This window comes from Prosopis cineraria, unplaced genomic scaffold (assembly GCF_029017545.1).
Source record: "Prosopis cineraria cultivar Desert tree isolate PC_DT_omini unplaced genomic scaffold, ASM2901754v1 PC4, whole genome shotgun sequence".
Lineage (NCBI taxonomy): Eukaryota > Viridiplantae > Streptophyta > Magnoliopsida > Fabales > Fabaceae > Prosopis > Prosopis cineraria.
Window position 1 is genome coordinate 12,972,845 of NW_026555335.1, and position 21,855 is coordinate 12,994,699.

At 27.3% G+C, this 21,855-nt stretch overlaps 1 protein-coding gene across 1 annotated transcript; it reads left to right on the forward strand.

Annotated features, from left to right (window-relative positions):
* Nucleotides 1-891: 891 nt before the first annotated feature.
* Nucleotides 892-1,570, forward strand: LOC129309953 (putative glycine-rich cell wall structural protein 1). Its single transcript, XM_054951740.1, has one exon. It carries the CDS (start codon nt 1,004-1,006, stop codon nt 1,445-1,447), a length of 444 nt encoding a protein of 147 aa, XP_054807715.1. The 5' UTR covers nt 892-1,003; the 3' UTR covers nt 1,448-1,570.
* The last annotated feature ends 20,285 nt before the right edge of the window (nt 1,571-21,855 follow it).

Genomic DNA, 21,855 nt, shown 5'->3' on the forward strand with positions numbered 1-21,855 from the left:
AATGCTGCTATAAATAAAATAATAGGTATGGACCATTTAAATTTATGTAAAGGATTTAGACTTTTTTATCTTAATGTCCAATCATGGATGCATGTTTATAATTCATGTAATCTTTGATAAGTTATATATACATTTTTATATTTTTAAAATTAGGCTTTTTATTTTAGGAGAAGATTATTCAGAAGAAAAATAATTTTTATCTGTAATTAATTATGTAAAATTAAGAAAATAAAAATATTAACCCACTAAATTAAATCTAAATAACCTAGATATTATATTGATATTAAACAATGGCATTATCCCTTTTCCCATGGACCAACAAATTAAGGGCAGATATAATTGGATTTGGATTGGGTGGATAGCCTGAATCCAAGAATTTTGATTAGTGAGTGGTTTAAATTCACTCACATAAAGAGTGTCTCAATTATAGACATTGAATTTTCATTAACACTTGAAAATGATCAAAATATATAACCCTCAAACAATTCAAAACAATCTTGTTAGAAGGTTGTCAAACTAACAAGTTTAAGTAAATTCATAACAAAAATGTAAACTTGAGTATGAGTTTGGATTGTCAACTTGAAAGAGTTTTTTTTTATTAATAAATAACCATTAAAAGTAGATGATTAAATAATTAAAATATAAACTATGATCATAATTTAATTTAAATATATTTTAAATATAAGTCATTGAAATTAAATCTACCTATATTGATAGATTATCATACTTAACATAAAAATTTTAAAATAGAGCAACTTATTTTTGTTGTTTTCTTTTTTATTAATATTACTATTAATTTTTTGCTTTTTGAATTTTATTTTTCTTTGAATTGTGTCCTACCGCTTCTATGAAACGAGTTCTACATAATATATATTCAGGCCAAAACTCTTGAGCTTCCCATCAGAAAACCCAGAGTGATCTTATTTACTTACTTGCTGTGGCATCAACTTCATCGATCATATTCCTTATATAGTTTGCGTTCTCCTTCATTTTCTCTGTGCCAATGGGTGCTTCTGCATCCTGGTCTTGTTCTCTGCTTGCTCTGCTTCTTCTCGCGTCTGCTTTTGTTTCATCAGAGAGCAGGGTTATCGAAAGGAAGGACTTGAGTCTGGACCTTGGTGGGCTGGGCCTTGGAGTTGGAGCAGGATTGGGCTTGGGCCTAGGAGGTGGAAGTGGATCCGGAGCTGGAGCTGGAGCCGGGTCTGGGTCTGGCTCCAGTTCAAGTTCTTCATCCAGCTCGTCCTCTTCGTCTTCTGGCTCTGGATCTGGAGCGGGTTCTGAAGCTGGTTCGCACGCCGGGTCTTATGCGGGCTCTCGAGCTGGGTCGGGAAGAGGACAAGGACGCGGAGGTGGAGGAGGCGGTGGGGGCGGTGGAGGAGGCGGTGGCTCCGGCTATGGTCATGGTGAGGGCTCCGGCTATGGTCACGGTGTGGGTGGCGGTGATTAAGAGAGTGAAGTGATCTATAGGCTAGAATATTTTAAGCATGTGTGAGTTAAAAATAAATAAGTCCAAACTTTGTACTAGAAAAATAAATATGATACATGGTGACCCGCATCACTTTATGTTTCACTTCCACAGTTTTACTATCGTTTTTTAAAATATATATATATATATATATATATAATTGGCATTGTTTTTTAATTTACAATACCAAGTTCTAGATATTTTTAAGGGGGGAAGGTAGTACGTTTAAGAAATTTGTTGTTTAATGAAAAATTGAACCATTATTTGTTATCACGTTTTCATAAAAATTAATAAATGCATAGGTTGGATGGTTTATTAAGTTTTTATCAATAATTTAAATATTTATATTTTTTATAATTAGAAACCTTTTGTATGCTGAAATAACATAAGGTGTCTATTTGCATGGTCTATTCATGGCATTCTATTAAAAAAAAAAAGTGTTGTTTAGATTAAAATACAGAAAAAGCAATAAGTAGTTAATTGTCATAGTATCATTATTCTCTCCTTAAAAAGCTACTCCCTTCGTTCAAAAATATAAAATATTTTTTAAGAAGTTAGATTTTTAAAAATGAAAGTTATTTTTAATCTTTTAAAGTGTAATCATTGCCTTTTTTTTTTAAAGTGTCCCTATTGATGATAATTTTATATTTATTATAAAATAGTTAATAGAAGTAAATATAAAAAGATGAGATTAATTTAAAAATAAATAATTATTTTATTAAAAATAAAATTTAATTAAAAATATTTTATATTTTTAAATAAAAGGAATAACGACTTGGTAGCATACTCGTTTTGTGGGCAGCACTCTCTTGAAATTCTACTGATTTACAATATAGCAGCTTGTCCAAGCCGATTTGTAACATCCTCATCATCAATAGTATGTCGGAGGGCCCACCAACTAGGTAAAACCTAGGTGTAAATTTAATATCATTTTATTATGAACCTATTTCTCTCTTTCTAAAAAATTAACTTCCTAAAATGTGCCGCGTACTGTATATAGCCAGAGCTCTCTCGAAAATCTTCCAACGTGGGACATACCATGAAGCTTCGTGTAGGAATGTGCAATGAATGAGACTCTATGGCTCACTTTGAGATAAGACTGCTCCAGGCTATCAATTAATCATATGATTCTGTCAGCACTTCTCTTATCCGAAAAACAAATAAAACTAAAAACAATATTCCTTCTATTTACTACTCTTAAAAGGTACTTTTCCTATGCTTTTTTAAGTTTTTATATTTTGATTTATAATATATTATACAAAATATTAAAGGTCATTGATTTGTTTATTTCAAAAATGTCATTAACCAAGAAAAAATACTTAACCTCTATTAACTAATGGATATGGAAAAATTGGCCACGATGACCAAAAGGCCCAAATATTTGGGCTGAAGTCTCAAACCAAATAAAAAACTTGCAGGGCAACAATATATTTTTGGAGAAAAATCAAAATCTCCTTCCCATTTTTGCTCCGATATGTTGAAGTCATTCAAGAATTTTTAACAAGCCGTACACTAGAAAAAAGTGCAGGAAAATGAAGTGTATTCTATTTTGATATATATATATATATATATATATATTGCTGAAAAGAAATTATCCTTCGGGATCGTGGTCTTTTGTGGGTTTATTTATGCTTCTGGGACTTATAACCAAATATTTAATAGATTTTTGTCCTTAATGACCCATTTTTAATTCCCTGATTAAATTGACTTATAATAGTAAGTGGAGTAAGTATACAACAAACTGTCATTACCGAGGGACTCCATCATCATATCATATAATAAAATTATAAAACTTTTTTCATACCAAAAAAATTATAAACCTTTTACAAGCAAGCATCTTTTTTTTTTTTTTAAAGAAACAACAGAGTGAAAACTAAAAAGTAAAACCGGGCCACCTAACATAGGTAAATCCAAGTAGTGAAATACTTTCTCTAATTTTATTTATAACACACCTTTAAAAAAATAATTTTTATTTAAAATATAAGCCACTTTATAATAATTAAACCAATTTTTTTAATTTTATATTTTTTTAATTAGTGTAAAGGTATTTAATGTAATTATATTATTATTTAAAGTGAAAAGTAAAAATAAAAGTATATTTCATTTTTTTATAATAATTTTATTAAAATGTATAAAATGATTGGAAGTAATTTATAATAAAAATAGGAGGGAGCGTATCTGGTCATGGACTACACCACATAAGTGAGAATTTAGGTATGCACATGGCAGATGAAAATGAGTGGTTTTAATTAAATAATTAATTGTAAGTAAAAGATAGTGTATGCTTCTTAGAAGCAACGAAGAGATGATTTCAAAGACAAGTCTCAGCACAAAGAACAAATAATGAACGACATGGGCTCCACGGGAAGCTAATTTATTTCAAAGATTCTCTCTCTATGCTCTGCCAATTGGAGGAATATGTCTCTGCAAAGTGTGAACGTAATAATTAACTTGAATATCATATCAGTACGACAAGGTAAAACTCGCTCAGCATGTTCGTGCACTAGGGGCTGTACAAAAGTCTAGTTTGATCCAATTCGGTACAATTCAACTCGAAACAACGTGATTCAATTGGATCCAAGACAAAAGTTAGTCTTTTAAGATTGAAGAGATAAAAGAGATTAGACTTTTTCTTTGATTTAGATTTGACAAAAAATTGAGTATTTGAATTATTTGGTTTCATCAAACTCTATAAATTTATTTAATATAATTATAATTAATTTATTAATTATTATTATTATTATAAATTAATTTATAATAAAAGTTAGTAATTTTTTTATGTTTTATATTTGTAAAATCATGAATATTTAACAAAATTTCAATAATAATCGACCTTAATTTTTTCAAATTTGATGCAATCGACTTCAAACAGTTAAAAATTATTTAATTTAAATTATTTATATTGCAACCGAAAATTTTGTGTTATTATTAGGGATTATTGTAAATTTATAATTGTTATTATTGTGATAAATTTTATATTACTATAAGTAATTTTATTATATTAATTGATTTTTTATGTTAAAATAAATTATTATTTCAAAAAAAAAAGAAAAGTTAAATACTGAAAAAAATTAAAATTGATCTTTTAATCCTACTAAATCAATCCAATTTCATTCGACTTTAAATTATATCAAAATTAAATCAGATCTTGAGTTGTCTGACTCAATCTTTTTGACAAAAAGATTTAGACTTCAGGTAATACCAAAATTTTGTCGGGCCTGTCTGTTATGTTGCTCGTGGAAATGAGACCTTGTTTATTATTATTCCCATGTCTAGAGATTTGTGGACAGCTCTCTGACGTGAATCAAAGGCCAATGTATTTTTGTCTAACAATATTACAGTGCTCAATTACTTTCTCTATTTTAAAATATAAATAAGGATAGATGACAATAAAATTATAAAAAAAAAGTATAAATTTTTTTAAACAAGAATTTTTTTAAAATTTTAATGGACACTTTTTTTATATTAATAATTTTAAGTTAAATATTAAATTATTTTTTATTTAAAAATAAAAATAATAGGTCTGACCTTATTTTTTCAATCACAATTTTATTCTGTAAAACATAAAAATTAAATAAAAAAATCACAACTCTTCAAGTAAAATTTATTTTACAATTGACAAATAAGCTCTGAAAATAATCAGTTCTAATTATAACTTTAATTTTATAAATTGTAAAAATTAAATAAGGAATTATAACTTCTCACGTGAAATTTCTTTTATCATTGAAGTCCAAGTTGTGAAAATAACCAATCACAACTTTTGTTTAAACAGTTACAATTTTTATTTTGTGAATCATAAGAATTAAATAATAAATCATAACTTTTCACATGAATTTTTTTTATCATTGAAATCCAATTTTTTAGAAATAACTAGTTAAAATTTTTTGTCTAAGCAATCATAATTTTTATTTTTTTAATTGTAAAAATTGAATAAAAAATTTAAATTCACGTTAGCTTTTTTTTTTTTATTTTAAGCAAGGGACAATTTAGTCATTTAACCTTAAATTATTAATGTCAGAAAGATATCTAAGAATTTCAGAGGAATTATAATATTTCAAAGGACATAATTATTATTTATATATTTTAGTGAAAGTTTATTGTCATTTTCACTATAAAATTTTTTTTTAAAAAAAATTGCATATCAATAAAATCTTTATTTTTTAAAAAATATATTGTTTTTTATAAAAAATGACAATAAAATTCCTTTTAAAATATATAAATAATAATTTAGTCCCTTAAAATGTCATATTTTTTTAAATTTTTAGAGACTTTTTTATCATTAATAAATTTATATAAATTATTAAATTATCCTTGTTAAAAATAAATGATTCATAAGTTTTTTTAAAATATTTATAACTTTTTTTCTTATATTCATAACAATACAACAGTAAATTACAACTTTACATGTTCAATTTTTTATTTGCTTTTGTGATTTAATGTTACATTTTTATGAATATAAGAAGAAAAGTTGTAAATATTTAAATAAAACTTGTGAATGATTTATTTTCAACAAGGTAATTAGGTAATTTATATAAATTCATTAATGACAGAAAAGCTTTTAGGGGGTTCAAGAAAATTATGATATTTTGAGAGATCAAATTATTATTTATATATTTTAAAAAAATTTATTATTATTTTTTCTATTTTTATTCTTAATTTCAATTATCAATACATTTTATGACGAGTAAAATATAACTTTGCACAATGATCTCGATTAATAAAGATATAAAATGAAATTTTTTTTAATATATTAAATTTCTTATGTTTTGAATTAAGATTAGTTGAAAGAAAATGCTTATATTTTAGACAGGAAGAAGTATCATTTTTTTTAGGTTAAATGTTAAGAAATATGAGACATTTTTTATTTTTTAATGTATAATTAATGATATTTTTTTCCTAGAAACATTTTAATAAATAAATCATTCAACCTTTTATATATAAATAAAACATCCTATTAGTGTTATTTTGATAATTAATTACCACCTTATTAAAGATATACTCCCTCCGTCCTTATATATAAGAGATTTTTTAAAATTTTTTTATCCCTCTAAATATAAGAGGTTGTTAGTATATCTTTTAATGAACAAGCCATTATATTTTTATTAAATTTGAAAAGAGAAAAAGATGCTCCCTCCATTCAAAAAATGTAAGGCATTTTTAATTAAATCTCACTTCCTAATAAAGTAGTTGCCTACTTTCAAACTAACCATATCTTTTTATATTTATCCCTATTAAATACTTTATAATAAATATAAAGTCACTATTAATAGGAAAACTTTTGAAAAAAAAGATAATAATTACACCTCAAAAAGCTAAAAATGTATTATATTTTTGAATAACTAACTCCTCAAAAAACACCTTACAATTTTTGAACAGAAGGAATAAGTACTTTTATTAATTTACTTTAAAAAAATTATTTTTTATTTACAATAATTAGAAATAAAATTAGAATATTACTATGCTTTTAATTAGATAACCAACTTTTATTAATTTGTGTGATTTATTTAAAAACATCTTATATATAGAGATGAAAGGAGTAATTCAATTATAGTTTTGAATGGAATGGAGTATTTTAACCCTTTCTGCCTCCTCTCATGCATAATTAATGTTTGAATTGTAATACTTGAAAAATAATATCAATAAGTTCAAAATCAAATTTTTGTTTTTCTGCTAAAGTAAAAAAAATTATATTTAGCTATTTCATTCATTCACATTCAAGTATTATTGGAATTAATTGAGGATAAGTGAATAACTTGATTTTGATTAAAAAAATGATAATCTGACCATGGTGATTGGTGATATATAAGAAGCATATTTTGACATATTATTAGAACTATAAAAAATGAAAAAAAATACCATAATATAATAATGAGAATATATAAAGTTGGAACTTTAAAAAGCATATCTTGTAATCCCTCTCATCGTGTATATAAAATTATAAATAACTGATAACTATCTTACTAAATCAGAAAACGTTAGTTAAATCATTGATTTTGTTTCAATAGAAATATTTGTTCAATTTATCCTTATTAATACATGGGGGTTAAGGTACATTTTTATCACCAAACTTTTTCTCAAAAGGCAATTTTACTCTTGTATTGATAAGTTAGGTAATTTTGCTTTTAAATTATTTTTTTTAAAAAAAACCTTCTAAAAGGTGTCTAATACTTCTCAAAAAAATAGTTCATGAATAAAATTATTCCACTTATCAATACAATGATTAAATTGGTCTTCAAGGAAAAATTCAAGGATAAAAATATACCTTAACCTTTAATACATTATTTTTATAAACAATTTTTCTTTCATATGTAAATTTTAACTCTACTTATAAAAAATTGTGAAAAAGTAAAATTAAAAGAAAGTAACCATCGATATCCAGAGACATAAGAAAAAGTCGTATTAAAGGATCTCTAGAGAACCTTAATTAAGAAAAGTTCAAAATATTTTGAAATTGCTCTGAAATCCTTAAAGTGCCATCTAACAAAAAGATTGAATGAGAAAAGAAGAAAATAACTCTTCTAAATTTCATATAGTATAAATGTTGTTCTGACAAGCATACATATAAAAAATGACAAGTAACAATAACAATTTAACAGGCACGAATTTAAAAAATACCAAGTGCAATAATATAACAAGCATGACAGTTAAAAAATAACTAGTGAGTGCATTGTTTTGACAAACATAAATATAAAAATGACAAATAACCATAATGTTTAACAAATATGAGTCTAAAAATAACAAATGTAATGCTTTAACATGCATGGTTGTGGGTAATGAATGACGAGGGAGAGTATTGCTTTTACAAACATGCACATGAAAAATAACAAATAACCATAACTTTTGAACAAGTACAAATGTAAAAAAAATAACCAATGCGATATTCTAATAAGCACGATAATGGAGAGCGATAAGTGTGTGTATTATTCTGATAAGCATGCAGAAAATCATAAGTAACAATAACAATTTAACATGTACAAGTGTGATAAAGAACAAAAGCACCGTAATGAAAAATAACAAGCATGGTTGGTTTTTATCTTTTCTCATTCAATTTTTAGTCAGATGTCATGTTAGGGATTTCAGAACAATTTTAAAATATTTTGGTATTTTTTCGTAACTAAGATTCTTCAAAGATCCTTTAATATGATTTTCCCTTTTTTTAAATGAATGGCTAAAGTTATTTAAATTATAAGTATGAATCGTGTGAGCGCCATTTTCCTTGTACTTATGGCATTAACTATAATATATAAGTGTCTCTATGTATATAATTTGTTATTTGCCAATCTGTCCAGTTGTCAACTTCAAGCTAATTGCTAAAACTCAAACGAACATGATTCTCTATATTCGTGCTTATATGATTTTGGAAAGAAAGTGACATGAGATGTGATTGTGAATATATAAACCTTATATTTCGTGTGGTTCATATTATGAACTTGTAGGTTTAGGCTTCAGGGTGATCAAACAATGAATTCTCTGTTGCTTTCATTGCTAGGGCAACACAAATGCTGCTATAAATAAAATAATAGGTATGGACCATTTAAATTTATGTAAAGGATTTAGACTTTTTTATCTTAATGTCCAATCATGGATGCATGTTTATAATTCATGTAATCTTTGATAAGTTATATATACATTTTTATATTTTTAAAATTAGGCTTTTTATTTTAGGAGAAGATTATTCAGAAGAAAAATAATTTTTATCTGTAATTAATTATGTAAAATTAAGAAAATAAAAATATTAACCCACTAAATTAAATCTAAATAACCTAGATATTATATTGATATTAAACAATGGCATTATCCCTTTTCCCATGGACCAACAAATTAAGGGCAGATATAATTGGATTTGGATTGGGTGGATAGCCTGAATCCAAGAATTTTGATTAGTGAGTGGTTTAAATTCACTCACATAAAGAGTGTCTCAATTATAGACATTGAATTTTCATTAACACTTGAAAATGATCAAAATATATAACCCTCAAACAATTCAAAACAATCTTGTTAGAAGGTTGTCAAACTAACAAGTTTAAGTAAATTCATAACAAAAATGTAAACTTGAGTATGAGTTTGGATTGTCAACTTGAAAGAGTTTTTTTTATTAATAAATAACCATTAAAAGTAGATGATTAAATAATTAAAATATAAACTATGATCATAATTTAATTTAAATATATTTTAAATATAAGTCATTGAAATTAAATCTACCTATATTGATAGATTATCATACTTAACATAAAAATTTTAAAATAGAGCAACTTATTTTTGTTGTTTTCTTTTTTATTAATATTACTATTAATTTTTTGCTTTTTGAATTTTATTTTTCTTTGAATTGTGTCCTACCGCTTCTATGAAACGAGTTCTACATAATATATACCTAATTTGCTCAACTCAATTAAAAATTGGCAAATTTAACAAGTTTAATTGATTGCATCTAGTCTGAATTTCTAAATAAATTGACACGATTTTATAAAACTAAAAACGTAAAATCAGCAAACATGGAGAGTTCACTCACAAATTTAATCGAATTTCATCTAGTTCAAGTTTATAAGTAAGTTAATGTGCTTTTATAAGTTAAAAATATAAAAATGATAAACTCAAAAAGTTAATTTGAGAGTTCGACAACTATACCGCCATGATTATAACACTTCTCACATATGTTAGTGTCTCTTTTAAAAATTTGAGATTTGGTATTTGTGGAGTATCATATAACAAAATCTTTGACAATTGTTCGATTAAATCGAAAGATTATTATAATGTCATGTGAAACTTTCATTGAGTATTTGAGTAAATGAATCTATAATCATCACTATCAATTCATTTTTAATTTTAAAACTATTTTTTAATTGACATAACCAAACGGATTCTCATTTTATTTTGTTTTGAAAAAGAATTAAAAAAACATAACTTTAGATCCCTGTATTTTATTTTTATTTTGCTATAGGCCCTTACACTTTTTTTGATGTTCGAAATCTCTATACTTTTATTTTTTAATATTTTAAGTCCCCAAATGAACACAATATAAAGATTTTGGAAGGACTTAGAATACTGAAAAATAAAAGTGTAGGAATTTAGAATATAAAAAAAATATAAAAATTTATAACAAAACGCGAGTAAAGTATAGAAATTTAAAATTATATTTTTTTACAAATAAATTTAAAAACTATATTGCAGAAACTATCTAGAAAGGATATAATCAGGCAGTTTCAAGCTTTTACTAATGATAATGAGACATAAGTAGCGTTCAAGGATTCACTTCCAAAATGGATTCCATTCTGGAACCCTTCCTTTGTCTTGACCCTGAGTTATTATTATTATTTTCTTTTTGCAAAAACTAGTCTTCAGCTTATAGTTGCTCGCCGCTACAATTACGACAAATCAAGAAAAACGAGACGAGGTATTTAGTGACGAAACATAATTAATTTTCACGTTAATTTTGACAAGTGGACGAGAATTTGAATATTGACAACAAGACCAATAATGATTAAATTATAGGTCATTTTTTGACTGTGATTAGATCCGTACCGTAACAGCCAGTCAGCAACTATGTTCCGCAGACTGCTTTCTCACACTTGGATTAAATTTAGAACACATCGAGCCAAGACAACTTCGTTTTGTCTCTACCTTAATCCATTTACCATAAAAAATAATGTTCATTAAATATTTTTCAATAAACTCGTGAAAAAATATATAAAAATAAGAGTAAATATAAATTTTAATCCCTATACTTTATTTATGTTTTGCTTTTAATCTTTATACTTTTTTTTTATATTTTAGGTTTTTACGCTTTTATTTTTCACTATTTTTAATCTTCTTATAAGTAAAGTATAGGATCTTAAAAGGATTCAAAGTAATAAAAAATAAAAGTATAGAAACTTTAAATATTAAAAAAATATAGGGATCAAAAGCATAATATGAGTAAATTACATGAATCAAAAGTTATATTTATCCTAAAAATAATTAATTATTACAGCATACATATTCTTTGCTATCACAGTAAGATCATATAATTTCACGCATAATATCATCTGGTTAGTCAATCTATATGTTTTACGTACCTAGACACTTCTCTTTCAATATAATCTTATTTAATGTGATTTTTTTTTCTCCTCAAAATTTATACTTGAATATGAGCTTAATTCTTCCTTTTAAGCGTGACACATGACAGTAATTAAAGAGCCAATGGAGTGAATTGAATTAGTATTAGTAGTATAAAAAAATAAGACAGTAATAATGTTAAAAGTATTTGGCAAAAAAAATAATAAATAAATGTTAAAAGTAAAAGCGAGAATGACAAAGAAGCCTCAAAAGAATCAATTAATTTAAGTTAGATTTTAAGTACCAAATAACAGAAATTCATAACTCAATCTATTAATTTTACAGCTGTATTGTAATAAATTTATAATTTATTTTTTTAATTTTAATATGATTGAATAATAAAAAAATTATTTTTTTTAATTAAAATTTAAAATATAAGTTATAAATTCATCACAACAGAATTATAAAACTAAAAAATTGAGTTATAAATTTTTAAAATTTAATACTTGAAACTTAATTTAAATTAAAGAAACTTCTCTGTCATTCTGACAAAAGTAAAATAATGTTGAGTACGAACAATTTTATCAATCTAATCATCATATCAGATTGGGATAGATTAATATAAAATCCTAATTTAAAAAAACTTAAAATTGAATAATTTTTTACATCTATCCCAATTAATACCATCCATTTAAAAAGATATACATAAATTACCTACATCGAAAATATGCAAGGATGAGAACATATCGAGAGAAATAACCCATAAAGTTATGATTTTAAATCTTGATGTTAACGTGAAAATCTTGTTGATTTTAAGTACTAAGTGATCTTGGAGTTAACTCATGCAAGATTTTTATTAAAAAAAATTTGTAAAAAACATTTTTATATACTGACAAAATATATGTAAAGTGACATTACAATTTTCCTTCCAGGGCGTGACTTGAGCGAGGGAGTAATACAACACTGTAACGCTAATGAATCAAATTGAAACAAAATACAAATATTTTAGAACCTGTTTGTTTTTTGTTTTTAATATTTTTTTGAAAATAGAAAAATTTTAAAAATTGTTTAGATATGTGTTTTTTATTTAATTATTTTTAAAATTATTTTTTATTTTTTTAAAAATAAAAAATAGAAACAACTTCAAATTGTTTTTTTTTTTCTTGTTTTTAAAATACACTATATTTAATTAATGAAAATTATAATTACCTTGAAAAATTTCTATCATTAGTTGCTATCATTAATTACTTATAACCATCATTATCAGTCCATTTTTAATTCTAAAATTATTTTATAATTGATATAACCAAATGAATTCTCATTTTATTTTGTTTTGAAAAAATTGAAAAAACATAGCTTTGTATCCCTGCACTTTTTTGGTGTTCTAAATCCTTATACTTTTATTTTTTAATATTTTAAATCTCTAAATAAATAAAGTATAAGGATCTTGAAAAGATCTAAAACATAAAAACAAAAGTGTAAGGATTTGAAATATCAAAAAAAGTGTATAAATTTGTAGTAAAATGTGAGTAAAGTATAGGTATTTAAAATTATATTTTTTTGGAGATAATTTTAAAAATTACATTACAAAACAATTTTTAAAAATAATAAATGAGAATAGAAACCAAATAGCCCTAAAAGTACTTTACACTCTAAGACGAGAATGTGAATAATTACATGAGTAGCTAATAACTAATCACAACAAACATGATAGTGTACGAATTTGATTAATTGATCAACTTGGCCGATTCTTGGTACGAGTCAAGTGTTTTTTTAATTTTTATTTTTATTAATTATTTTAAATAATAGAGAAAACATATATTCATGTCTCTGTATTTTGCTTGCGTTTTATAATTGATCCTTGAACTTTTTTTTCAATGTTTTTGATTCTTGTCCTTTTAAATTTTTTATTTTAGATCTTTTTATAATTAAAGTATGGAGATCTTGAAAAGATATGAAATAATAAAAAAATAAAAATATCAGGTCAAAAATATTAATAAAAATATAAGAATTAATAATAAAATATGAATAAAATATAAACACTTAAAACCATATTTTTCCCAAGTTTTTACTTATTTATTGTTTATTTTATGAATCATTAATTTGAGACAGTACAGTTCTGACGCAAAATTAAGACGGTCCAATGGTCCACTGTCCACATGCATAAGTTAAAAAAACAAAACAAAACAAAACAAAACAAGAGGAGAAGAAGAAGATAAATTAAGGTATCTTCCTCGGATCAAATTCTACGTTTCAGATTTTCAGCAAAGATTAAAAGTGGTTTATAGTTCGATCGTATTAAAAAAAAAAAATTAAGTCCACCGTCCAATTGTGAAGCTTGCAAAAATATTACTTCTAATACTATATTTTTTTTTCTAAGGGGAAAAATAAATTTTATATATAGTTGCTTTCAATAATCGTCAATATTTTGTGTCACAACATTCTTAATATTATTTTATGTTTTTCTGGAAAAAATTTCAGCGATAATCTTATTCAGTATGACTTATTCCAATAAAAAAATAGATTAATGAAGAAAACAATGAATTGATAAAGGTTCTCAAAAAATAATAAACAAATTTATGTCGGTATAGTCCCCCTCACGTCAGTGCAATGGCACAGCGGGAAAAAAAATTTCGGCCCTTTTTTTTTTTTTTTTAACTCTATCATTTCCGCTAAAGTCTTACAAAAATTGTCTGCAGTCGTCCCGATAGACTTTGTGCCTGGAGAACGAATTACAAAATAATAATCAAATGATCACTATTGCGTCTCTCAATTATTTTTTCAAGCCATATTTTATTTTTGTGTGTTAAAAGTAGACTTTATATAAATATAATAAAAAATTCAAAATATTATCATAATATTAAAATATTAATTAGACTTATAGGGCATAGAATTAACGATTTAATGAAACATACAATGTTAAACTTTTTTTATTCTCAAAGTAATTCTAAAGAGAAGGCCTAACAAATAAAAATTATTGGCAATAATTTATGTTTATGATGCTTTCAAAAATTTTAATTTTTAAGATTATTAAGCATCACTAATACTCTAAGTTATGGTCTTTTGGCATATTTTTCATTCTAGTTTTAAAAAAATAGAATTGATTTTTCTTGCCAAGAAAAATATAATTGATTGCTTAAAATTCTTAAATAGATTTTTATGAATATAATTTGTCCTGATAAATATTTTTACTCACGAAGGGATCCTCTATCACTTTCGAAAGCGCTACAATTATAATTTATAAGATGCCTTACAGGTAAAAAAAAAAAAAAAGAGAGAAATACAAGATGCCTAATATTCATTATTGTCTTACTAGATAAATTTTGTATAATAAATTTTCATTCAATAAACTTATTTGATAAATATAGTTAAACATTCCTTGTTTTGTTTGAAAAAAATATAGCCAAACATTATTATATTTGACAAGTTCGCTAATTTTGTTCTTTATTTTAAAAGATACACATTGACAAGAGAAATGAGAAAATAATTATGATAGCATCAGTAACTGTTCTTTTTTTTCTTTAAGGGTTTAACAAATGTTCTTTTAATAAATGTTCTGTAAAATTGCGTCATCACTATTCAAAAAACAACTTTCTCTTGTATCTTGATTTCATAGTAAATAATGTTATTAAAATATATATATATAAATTGTTCAGGTTTGCTTGTCTTAGCTAAACCATATTAACCATGTATTCGAGCACAAAATCCTCCGGATTTGATTCGAAGGAAAAAAGTTAATAATAATAATTCTGTAGTGAGATACACTCAATTAAGGTCTTCATTATTATCCTTTAAGAGCTTACTATTTTATCATTGGCTTTGGAATGTACCTTACACTTTGCCAACTTGCTGTTGATTAATTTATAAGCAACATCTGCTCGGAGCAGATAGATTTTACTTCTCATCAATGACATATTTATGGAACACACCTTCAAAAGCTTTTATATATAATTAACTTGAGATTGTTCTTTCAACTCAACTTTTTTATTTATAATATTCGCTTTTTTTTTTACTTTATTAATAGATAATTTAACTTTTTTTCTATTTTGATCCAACCATACTTGTTTTTATTTTTTTTTCCTTACTTGCCAAGTTAAAGTTATCTTCCACTCACACTTTTCCCTTTAATAAAATTTAAGTATTGTCAAATATTTTGATTTTAATTTGTCAATTTTTCAGATGAACTTCTGTGCCTATTGTTTTGATTATCTGAAGTTTTTTTTTGACAATATAAATTATTTTATATACAAAAAGCAGTGAATATAAAAGTGAGATTAACAATAAAAATAAAATTTCCACATGAACGAATATAAAATTTAATTAAATAATGAATATATAAAAATACCATAAAATTCTTTTGTAACAGAAGACATGTTAAATGGGTTGAGCTTCACTAGCTAAATTATGACAAAGCTTATGATTTAAAGAGACATTTCATAGAACTACAAGGATTTTATTTATCTTAGTATGAGTAAGATTCAAGCACACTATATAATATAAACTCTATGCTAAATTATATAATGAATAAATCATACTCCCTTGTCCTTATTTATAAATTATAAGACCGGACTTTGAGGTGAGTGATGTCCCCTTTTCATGATTTTTTTTTTTTCGCAATTCTAAGAGAAGTTAGAGCATATTTCCAAGTATACCCTTAGATTATGATTAAATTTTAATAAAAAGAGCATTTAGAATTGCGTAAATCAATATTTTTTATTAAGGGCATAATTTGAAAGAAGCAAAAAATAACACATAAACTAATCAACTTTAACTATGTTCTTAATATCCTTGAATTTTAAAACTGCATTTTATAATTAGGGATTGAAGGAGTAAGTAAATATGATTCATTATAGAGTTTGTCTCAAGTATATAATACCATCTAGTTCATCTTTTTTTTTTTTTTTACCAGCCACCATCTAGTTTTTTTTTCAAACACATTTGTTTTTTTTAATATAAGGCTACGGTAAAAAAAACCGTGCAAATAGACCAAGGTCAGGTCATATCAGAAGACATAATACTTCTACAATCTATTGGGGCATCATCAAACAGAGTAGTATCAAAATGTTCACTAGAGGCCTTATGAGCCAGAAGATTAGCATAGCAGTTTGCTTCTCTATGGATATGTTTCAGAGTGACCTCTCAGCTCCTCATAATGAGATTTTTAATGCTTTTGATGATTTCTGAGAGTGGATGATTCTGGATCGAGGGACCATTAATGAGGGATATGGCCTCCATGAAATCAGTATAAATGTTAATTTTTGAAATCTTTGCGTTCTAGCAGATGTTTAGCCCTTCTAGAATCCCCATAAGCTCGGGAGTGGTAATGTATTGGTAACCAAGGTTTTTAGTAAAACTTTTGATCCAGTTACCCTTGTCATCCCTGATAAGACCTCCACAGGCTGTAGCACCATTATACTTGAGCAAACCATCAACATCAAGTCTCACCCATCCAGGATTCAGAGGCTTCCAAGTTGCTTCATGTCTGGTATTGAAATTACTCAGATGGTCAGGCTTGGATTGAAGCTGTAGATCATTTATGATTTGTTGAGTGCATAAGAAAGAAATGTCTTTGTCCAAATTTTCATCTTCAGAGTAAACTTCCTTGCGTCTTGTTTTCAAGATGTTCCAACAGGCTTGTGCAAAAAGTTTCTTCTAGGGCAATCCTCTAGTATGGTTGCTGCCTGCTCATTATTAGCATTCCAAATAATTCAGTCCTGCAAAGGAAGAGAGAAAAAGATATTATATTTGAAAGGTTTAACTAACTTTTTCCAAACCTTCTTAGCATCTTTGCAATCTCTTAAGATATGAATATAAGAGTTAGGAGAGTTACAACCCAGCTAACAAGTATGTTGCTGCATAATGTTCCCATTAGAGGGCATAAATTTATTTGTAGACGATCCCAAGCTACTTTCTAAAGGAAGTACTTGATTTTTTCATAAGTAGTCCATTTCCAGATTTTGGACCATAAATTATTGTGCTCTTGAGCCTTTCGATTTTCTATTGCTGTATAGGTAGATTTAATAGAAAAGTTACCATCAGAAGATGGTCTCCAAATAAGAGTGTCCTCTGTGCTCTGAGTGTTAGGAGGTTGAACAAGAGCAATATGATTAATAATATTCGGGTGCAAGTATCTCCTTATAAGATCTAAATTCCAACCTCTGTTAGGCTTGTATAAATTCGATACTCGTGCATAGAGAATAGAATTGACGTTACAAAAGGCATGATTAACAAGAGGATCAGGGAGAGAGGTCCATTTATCATACTAAAAAGATATTTTGTCTCCTTTTCCAACTTTCCAACCAATAAAAGTCATGAAAGTGTCCCATATTTTGCAAATGCTACTCCAGGTATCAGAGCAGGAATTAGGTTTAACAACCATAGGGATAGTCGGTATGCTATAATTGTATTTATCTCGCGAGACCCTCACCCAAAGACAATCTGTTTTAGAGAGAATGCCCTAACATAACTTCATGATAAAAGCAATATTTTGGCTTTTAAGATGTTTAATACCAAGACCGCCAACCTTTTTATCAGAAGTGACGCAATCCCAGGAGAGAAGGTGGGATGTTTTTCTCCTATTAGAAAAGTCCCAAAGAAAACTTTTAGAGATTTTGTCCAATTCTGCTAACACGTTATCAAGCAGGAGCATAGTTTACATAGTGTAATTGGGAAGAGCTAATAGAACAGATTTTATGAGAATAGATTTTCCCATAATGTTGAGGTATCGACTTCTCCAATTTGCCAAGTGAGAGTTCGTCTTTTCAATTAAAGGCATAAAGGTAAGCCTTGTAACTTTCTCATGAATGATAGGAATCTCAAGATATTTTTCAAGATTATCAGTGAGAGAAATTCCAAGATTTTCACTAATTTGCAAAGCTCTGTTAAAATTGACATTTCTAAAGCAGAAAAGTTTGGATTTGCTTGTGTTGATTTTTTGACCGGATGCATTACAGAAATCAGAAAGACATTGAACAATGATTTGCATTTGAGAAAGAGATAGTTATGCAAAAAGTAACAAATCGTCAGCAAAAAATAAGTGAGAGATAGGAGGCTCATTAGGTGTTAGTTTAATAGGTTTTTATTCATTCTTATTGATACTACTAATAATGCAGTGACTCAAACATTCAATACAAAGGACAAAAAGATAAGGAGAAAGAGGATGCCCCTGACGAATGCCACGTGAAGGAGTAAATTCTTTTGTTGGTTTGCCATTCCAAAGAACTTTCATACGAGTGATAGAGATAGCAGCAAGAATTAATTTCCTGAAGTGATTGTTTATCTCAATGGAGATAAGAGTATCGTCAATGAAATTCCATGATAGTCTATCAAAAGCTTTTTCAAGATCCACCTTAAGGGCCATAAAACCTTTTGTTCTTATTTTTTTCCTCACAGAATAAATGACTTCTTGAGCAATAATAATATTATCACTACTCTGCCGTCCCTAAATGAAACTACTTTGGTAATCACTAATTAAGTGGTTCATGCAAGCATGTAATCTTATGGATAGAATTTTGGTGATTATTTTATAGCTCACGTTGTAGAGAGAGATAGGTTGGAAGTCTTTCATACAAGTTAAGTAATCAATCTTAGGGATCAAGGTAATGAAAGTGTCGTTAATTTCCTTTATAGAATTTGGTTCTCTAAAAATCTTTTTGACTAGATTGAATATGCTGTCTTTAAGATCCTACCAATAAGAGTGAATGAATCCTGCATTAATGCCATCAGGTCCAGGAAAACAACAAGGAAATTGTATTAATCAGTAAACTGTATAACAGTCAAGGAAAACAACAAGGAAGCAAAGAAACAAAACTAAGAGGGATTACATGTAAGTATTAAGAGTGCAAAAAGCCCTAAGGGTATGGTTGACTATTAACATAACATGCAGTTAAAAATGATCCTTATTAATGATTTCAACAGCAAAAACCTTCTGTTACAAGTAGTGGCAGAGTCGCATGCTGTAACAGCCCTCTGGGTCACCACTACCTCTCCCGGATCTTTTCCCAGCGCTGGACAACACACATGTCACCACATGATTGCCGGCTTTCCCACTGGTGGTACAGTGGTTATTCTTCACCCCACCCTCACGGGAGTCTTTTGGAACCTCCCCAGACTCGAACCTGGGGAGGTTCCTGGGGAGGTTCCAAAAGACCCCCGTGAGGGTGAGGAATAACCACTGTAACACCAGTGGGAAAGCCGATAATCATGTGGTGACATGTGTGTTATCCAACGCTTGGAAAAAGACCCTGGAGAGGCAGTGGTGACTGTTGAGGGTATGCCCCCTCACTTGGGAAAAATAGCATATATTAGGTATATATTTTCATATTTTACAATTGGCTCCCTCTCTTTTTCATACTTTGCACTCTTATTTTAATATTTCAAACTTTGAACCCATTTCAATGCTACATTTAGCCCAAATCTAAAATTTAATTTTTTAACTTAGCCTAATGAATATTAGCCTATAATTTCACCATAATTAAATGTCAATATTATTTATTAATCCTTTAAAAAATAGAAAAAAAAATAATTTGACTAAACTAGGCTCTCATTATCCTCGTCCTAAGAATATTAGCTAGGAAAAAAAGGAAACAAAGAATGAAGATTTAGGAATCAAGAGTAAACTTGTTGAATGCATTTTAATAACTCACTACATCTGCAAATTTGTAACTGAAAGTTGAATTTAAAAACAAAGACAGAGAAAAAAAGAAAGAAATTTAATAGATTTTGAAAAGACAAAAATATTTTTATTATACTAAGATCCTGGCTTCACCCCCTGACTCAAGATCCTAGCTCCACTATTGGTTGCAAGCTTTTAAAAGTTTCCAAGGTAAAATACTTATGCCCACTTTTCAGGATATATGGAGATGATATGAAGAACTGATCAAGGATTTGCTTGGTCAATTCGACCAGGTGTGGTATCACTAAAAAGGATAAGATTGTTGGCAAAGAAGAGATGTGAGAGAGGTATTTCCTGCCTCCCCATCTTATTAGTACACCAATTCCTTTTCCTAACTTTCGTTGTTGCTTGAGATAAGCGTTCCATGCATAACACAAAATTGTAAGGTGATAGGGGTTCCTCCTAATACCCCTACTTGGAGAGAAGGAGGAAGACGGCTTCCCGTTCTAGATTACCTATGTTGAAGGTGTAGTAATAATACAAGCCATGACAAACTTGACTAAAGCCTCTGGCAGACTAACATCATGAAGGGTGTCTTCAATGAAATGCCGTCTTAGCTTGTCAAAAGATTTTTAATTCTAAATGTATCTTGATTGCCATCTAGCACACTTAGATCTCTCTTTTCCTCATAGAGTACATCACTTCCTAAGCTATAATAATGTTATCAATAATGCTTCTACCCCCTATGAAATTGTTTTGATTGGGAAGGATAATTTCTAGCATAATGGTGCTAAGATGGTTGGCAATCACCTTTGTTGCAACTTTATAAACCATAAAACACACACTAATTGGGCAAAATTCCAGAATGTATTGTGATATGGTGACTTTTGGAATTAAGGTAATGAAGGTATGGTTTAAAGAGGGGTCAAGTGGGTGATCATGCTAAAGATTAAGACCAAATTGAAAGAGACTACTCCTTACTAGCTCCTATTAGGTTTGGGAGAACATATCTTCCAATCTATCAATTCCAAGGGCCTTCAACAGCTTCATATGAAATAAGGCTTGCTTAATCTCATCGAAAGAGGCCACTCTATTTAGAAGAGTAAAGAAGTCCTCATTTATAGTTGGGAAAGAATACCCAAAGAAATAGTCATATATAATAATAAGGATAAATGAGCAAATTATCTTGTAAACTGTAGGTCTAGTAGTACCATACATCTTGAACTTATGTATTGTGCAAATTGTTCCTTTAACTTTTGAAAACAGTGCAATCTAGCCCTTGTTTTAATAAAAATTAACTTCAACCATTAGTTGACCAAAAAATAGCATAAAAGAACATCAAAAATTACATAAAGCTTTATTTTTTTTGGATGCTTTATTGCAATTTTTGGTCATTTTCTGTATTTTTGGGTGATTTTCTGTAATTTATTGTCTTTTCTTGTTTTTTTTGTCAACTAATTATCAAAATTAACTTTTGTTAACTGTAGGGATTAGATTGCATCATTTTTAAAAATTAAGGGAATAATTTGCATAATAAATAAGTTCAAGCCTTCAGGATTTATGGTGTTACTGCACCTAAAGTTTAATGAACAATTTGCTTGTTTACCCTAAGAATAATACTTAAAAATATTAAAGATAACACCAAAAATTTTATCTAATACAAGTCTCTAACATTGTAATTTGTAAAGGTCTAAAATTTTAAAGTGCTAAAAATAAAAGGGAGAATTTCAATTAAATTCCTCTG